We start from the raw sequence: 5,698 nt of genomic DNA, 5'->3' as shown, positions 1-5,698 counted from the left end.
GGAGCCGAACCATCGCGGAGCGGGGGGGGAGCGCGGCCGGCGGAGGTACCGCTGAGGGTTAGGGCGGGGGGAGGCGGAAGGGCCGATAATGGCGGCGCCGGGCCACTTCCTTGGCTGCGGCTGGAACTGTGGGAGGCGCAGGGGAGTCCCCTGGCGCCTTCGGTGCGGTTTTAACTCCTGGTTTAAACATTAAAAGTAGCTTAATGTCTTTAAAGTCCCCGTGGCTCTTGTTCCCGGGGAGAAATAATCCGTTGCCAGAGCCGTGCTGCAGCCTTCGGCCTGCTCCGGCCCCAAGAGCAGCGGCCGGCCCGGCGGCGGCCGAGGCAAGGCGAGAGAGGGGCGGCGGTGTCACGGCTCAGCGTAGCCCTCTCCTCCCGCCTGAAGTGCGTGTGCGCAGCAGCGGCCTCACCGCCCTCGTCAGGCCTCGCCGTTCGTGGGGCCTGGCGGTGTTACCATCAGGGAGGTGGTGCATCTCGCTCGAACGCGCTTGGGATACTGTCCCCCTGACAGTCTAAATACCCCAAGGCTGATAAAGGGTGGGTGGAGGTAGAAAGATGAGGAGCCTTGTCAAAGGTATGTAATTGCCTCAGTGACAGGACCAGGAAGAGTTTCTTGACTCCCGAGTTTTCTAAACCATTCTGCCTGACATAAAGGTTGAGGTGATGGCATGCTTAACATGATAATGGTAGGACATACACTTTCAGGTCAATACAGGCTTTTTCACTTAGGAGAGTGAAGCTGTTAATGCTCCTTGTTGAGCTGGTGGTTAAGGTCTCAGGGGTAGTTTTGCAACAAAACCAGAGAGTACCTTGCAGTCCACAGTGGTGCACAGTCATATTCATTAGCGTCTTAAGCTAAAGGAGCCCAGTAGAGGCATTCACAAAGTCTGCAGACAGTCATGGCCTGTCTGCAATAACACTGCTCCAGATTACAGACATGGAAACCACATCGCTTTCTGCAGGGTTGAAAATAGGCTTTCATGTAAAAAGCAGGTTATTAACTTTGCGTACTTAGAATGTTTTTCACATTGGCTGTTTTATTGTCCTGTTTGTGCCTTTTCCCCCCCCCAGTTACAGGAATGTGCTTGAAGTGATTGATTTCCACCATGTTCTTGCAGTGCTCGCGGGATCTATTAAAGATTGCAAATCTTCGTCTCCGGAGTCTGAATTTAAATCTGCATTTACAAAACCACAGAAGAGCTTTCAGCAAGTCACTGCCTGCATATCGAAGGAAAGTAGTTGTTACAGGTATTGGCTTAGTGTCCCCTCTTGGTGTGGGGACGCAGTTTGTGTGGAAGCGTCTTCTCCGAGGAGACAGTGGGATTGCATCGCTAGACGGGGAAGAATATGCAGGCATCCCTTGTAAAGTGGCTGCTTGCGTGCCAAGGGGAAATGAGGAGGGTCACTTCAGCGAAGAAAGCTTTGTGTCAAAGTCAGAGATCAAATCCATGAGTTCTGCTACTGTTATGGCCATCGGTGCAGCAGAGCTGGCAATGAAGGACTCTGGCTGGTCTCCCCAGTCTGAACAGGATCGCTTAAGTGCCGGTGTGGCAATTGGGATGGGAATGGTTCCGCTGGAAGAGATTTCTGATACAGCTGCTTTATTTAAAGCGAAGGGTTATAACAAGGTCAGCCCATTCTTCGTCCCAAAGATTTTGGTCAATATGGCAGCAGGCCAGATCAGCATTAAATACCAGCTGAAAGGGCCGAATCACGCTGTGTCAACTGCTTGTACCACAGGTGCACATGCTGTTGGAGACTCCTTTAGATTTATTGCTGCTGGTGATGCTGATGTCATGTTGGCTGGAGGGACTGAGGCTTGCATTAGTCCTTTGTCCCTGGCTGGATTTGCCAGAGCTCGGGCCCTCAGCACGAGTTTTAACTCAAGCCCTAAAATGGCCTGTCGACCATTTGATTCACAGAGAGAGGGATTTGTAATGGGAGAGGGTGCTGCTGTGCTCGTCTTGGAAGAGTATGGACACGCTGTACAAAGAGGTGCTAGGATCTATGCAGAAGTTTTAGGCTATGGACTGTCTGGTGATGCTTGCCACATAACAGCACCTAATCCAGAGGGAGATGGTGCATTCAGGTAAGAACTCTATGTTGATTATAATGGCTACTTCATATGTTAATTACAGTGGGTACATGTGTTTCTGTTATTGCATGCTTTTCCTAGAGAAATGCTGTTCAATCTTGAATTAATATTCCAAAAGCCTGAAAACTTAATCTGAAAAATTAAAGAGCTTCTGGTAAAGTTTTGCCCCGATTTTCTTCTTTTAGTAACAAGGTGAAGGCCAGTTCTTGCTAGAATCAGCCTTTTTTGCATAGTTACAAAAACGTCTCTATGTAAAATGACTGGAAACCCCTTTTTAAGAAGATTTTTGTGGTATGACAGAACCTGTTTAGGTTCCCCTTCACCTTTTGTCCGTAGAGAAGAGAGACTCCACTGCAAAAGCAGGTCATGTCATTTGTTGTGGTCTGGAAGGGGAGTAACATTCCTAAAGAAATCCCAAGTGCTGAAAGCTGTAGAGCACTTGGAGGATCTAGTTTGTTAGAATAAGTACTGTACATGTAATTAGCATTATTTAGAAAAGACTTCGGCTCTTCATAAGGAAAGTATCTAGATCATATGCCTGTGCTACAATCATGTTTAAATACTTCCTTCTGATGCAGCTAAGAGTGTTGGTGGAGAGGCATAGCAGAAATACACTTGAGTACTGTTTAGTGAGATGGTAAAGCTTCATCATTGTTAATCTCATCACAGCCAATTCACGAGTAGATGATATCTAATCTTTATCTTTGACCTAATTAAATTGTCAGTTAAATTACATATGTAAGTATATGTACTGTTTGTGAGCTTTGTGTAGGCTGAATACTATTGCTGACACTGGAATCGTCAGTAAAGTTTTAGTTTGCATTAATCTGAATGTATATGAATATTTAGTAACAAAATTCAATATATCACTGCACAAATAGATGAAACTTCTGCATGGTATTGTCGAGCTGTGTTTGCATCTTTATTGGGTTAACAGATTTTTCAGAAAGTGTAATATACCAGGTTTCCCTCTATGCTATTTGATTCATACTTAATTGTTCTGCAGACTTAGGTGTGAGTAATCAGGAGTGTCGTATCTCAGATTTTCAGACTTGTTTACCCTTGAGATGATATGGCAATATATTGTAACAGAATTTTTGTATATTTTATGATTGCAGTAGCATATAAATTAAATTCACAGTGGGAAGTAGTTGAAAGTTAATCTTGGTATCTCCAAAATGTTGAGCCTTTCCACCCTTGAGATGAGAATACATTTTAATGCAATCTTCACACTAATATTTTGTTACTGCAGTGGTATATGGATTAAATCTGAAATGTATATGCTTCTCTTACTTTTCTGTAGGGATTTTATTTGCCATGTCAAAAAAATTCAGGGGAATATATTTTTTTGTCATCTTCTAATAACTACTTGAGTTGGAGACTAATAAGTATGTTGGAATAAACCTGCAGGAAAGGAGAGGCAAAGCCAGGCTCAGAAGCGTGGATATAAAGTGTGTTCTGCACAATTAATGTTATCTGCTTAAGTAAATATGTTCCTTGCAGATGACGTATTTAACTAAATTAACGTATCTGTTTCCCTCATGGTTGATCAGTAATCTTTTTAGCCTGAACGTTGGCTCACTGTGGCCAACACCCTAAGCTAAGCATCAGTGGCCAACACCCTGAGGTGGATGCTCCTGAGGGTAGAACACTGTACTGGAAATATTTGAATGTCTAGCAGCCTGTGCTATCTTTTTGCTTTGAGCTTCTTTTATTTACTTATTTTTCATAAATTTCAAAAGAGCCAGTGGCCCTTTGCTCAGAGATACTTCGTTAAGGAGTGTGTGCAAGGAGAGGTGTGTGATTTGTACCCTTCTTTCTGTGGGAAGTCTGTGAGAAAATCACAGTATGGAGCTGTACTGATCCTTCTGTGGTTTTCACAAAAGAGAGTGCTTTATAGAGGAGTCACAGTCCACACGTCATCAGGAGTCAGAATGGAACGTACTGTGTCAGGGTAAAGTGTGACTTTCAGTAAATTTCATTTTATGTATAAGAATTTTTGCTGTCTTCTTGACATCATCTAGCCTCTGGAAAGCAAGCAAAAGAAGCTCACGAGGAAGATGACTGCAGATTTTTCTTTCGTTTCTCAATGTTTTTGTTTGATAGAGCAATTTTTTTTTTTTACTAATTCCCTAATACTGTAAATATGAGGGGAAATAACATGTGAAAACTAGGGAATCTTCTTCTCACTTACAATGGGAAGGGGATTTCTTGGACCATTTTACTGAATGTTACATTGTGTGTCGCTACACTAGAGAAACTTCAGCGGAGGGAATTTAAATTTTTGTAATAATTTCAGGTAGTTATTTCTCAGATGTTGTCAAATTTTGCATTGAAAAGGGTCTTTGATATATTAATGTAGTCTGTAGAGGTTGGTTGTTGTATCTTCTTTCTTTCTCTTTGTATTTTTCCCAACTGTGAAATTTTTATTGGCAGGTCTGGTTTTATAGTGGGCCTCACCACTACTGTCTTTCTTGGGTGGCTAAATGTAGTTGTTTGTGTGTTTAGTTAGATGAATCCATTTCTTGTCATTTAGACCTCTGGTAAAGTATGTCATCCAGATTTCCACGTTTGATAAACATTTCAAAACACCCTATACTTTCGCTTTCAGTCTGTACATGTGTGATAGTGACAAAAATGTAACGGGAAATTCAGCATTCTGTCTTCCCTTTTTTCCTTAGGTGTATGTCTGCAGCAATAAAAGATTCTGGGATCAAACCAGAAGACATAACATATGTCAATGCACATGCAACTTCTACACCTCTAGGAGATGCTGCTGAGAATCAAGCAATTAAGAGACTTTTTAAAGATCACTCACATAATATTGCAGTTTCTTCAACAAAAGGAGCAACGGGACATCTCTTGGGGGCTGCAGGAGCTATTGAAGCAGCTTTTACTGCACTGTCCTGTTACCATGGAATTTTGCCACCTACTCTCAACTTAGAGAAAACAGAGGCAGAGTTTGATCTCAATTATGTTCCTTTAACAGCTCAGGAGTGGAAAACTGAAAAACGGCGCATAGCACTCACAAATTCATTTGGCTTTGGTGGTACTAATGCAACTTTGTGCTTTGCAAGTGTTTAACTTATGCTGTGTGTGTTGGGAAAAATGGCCCTGGCAATGATTTTCTGGACTGCCACCCCTTGGTGTGTACCGTCATCTTTTCTCAGCTTTGAGAATTGCTCATTTGATATGCAAGAGCTTTATTCACCCTAACATTTACATTGGTAATTTTTTTAGAAAGAGGGAACTTCTTTTACTCATTTTAATAAAAATAAGTAAAAGACCTATTATTTGTGTGGTAAATAATTTATTTGTTCTTGACTAGAAGAGGAGACATGGATCATTCTATGATTTTGCTTCATTAGAATAGGTTTTTCACCTGCACATGGCACAGAAATTGCTCAGAAACATTTATGCAAAAGGAGGGCTGGCTAACGTGTTAGGACTCCGCAGTCGTGACTTGGTGACTTAGTGCACGATGGTACAAGGTTCCTGACTGAGCTCCCCTTTGTTACCCATTCCATTTATAATTCTGCCTTTTTCCTCATCATAAATGATTTCAAATATCATACTTATGCACATTCTTCCACACAGATCACAA

At 42.4% G+C, this 5,698-nt stretch overlaps 1 protein-coding gene across 1 annotated transcript; it reads left to right on the top strand.

Annotated features, from left to right (window-relative positions):
• Window positions 1–5,383, top strand: OXSM (3-oxoacyl-ACP synthase, mitochondrial). Its single transcript, XM_074150917.1, has 3 exons — window positions 1–45; window positions 1,071–2,088; window positions 4,776–5,383. Exons 2-3 carry the CDS (start codon window positions 1,106–1,108, stop codon window positions 5,176–5,178), a joined length of 1,386 nt encoding a protein of 461 aa, XP_074007018.1. The 5' UTR covers window positions 1–45; window positions 1,071–1,105; the 3' UTR covers window positions 5,179–5,383.
• Window positions 5,384–5,698: the final 315 nt, after the last annotated feature.

This window comes from Numenius arquata, chromosome 7 (genome assembly GCF_964106895.1).
Source record: "Numenius arquata chromosome 7, bNumArq3.hap1.1, whole genome shotgun sequence".
Classification (NCBI taxonomy): Eukaryota; Metazoa; Chordata; class Aves; order Charadriiformes; family Scolopacidae; genus Numenius; species Numenius arquata.
The sequence above is the reverse complement of the archived record's forward strand: the minus strand, read 5'-3'. Positions and strand labels throughout refer to the sequence as shown.

Coding starts and splice junctions, on each gene's coding strand:
- OXSM (XM_074150917.1), top strand. CDS start 1,106: ATGTTCTTGCAGTGCTCGCGGGATCTATTAAAGATTGCAAATCTTCGT. Junction 2,089..4,775: donor GAGGGAGATGGTGCATTCAG/GTAAGAACTCTA, acceptor TTTTTTCCTTAG/GTGTATGTCTGCAGCAATAA.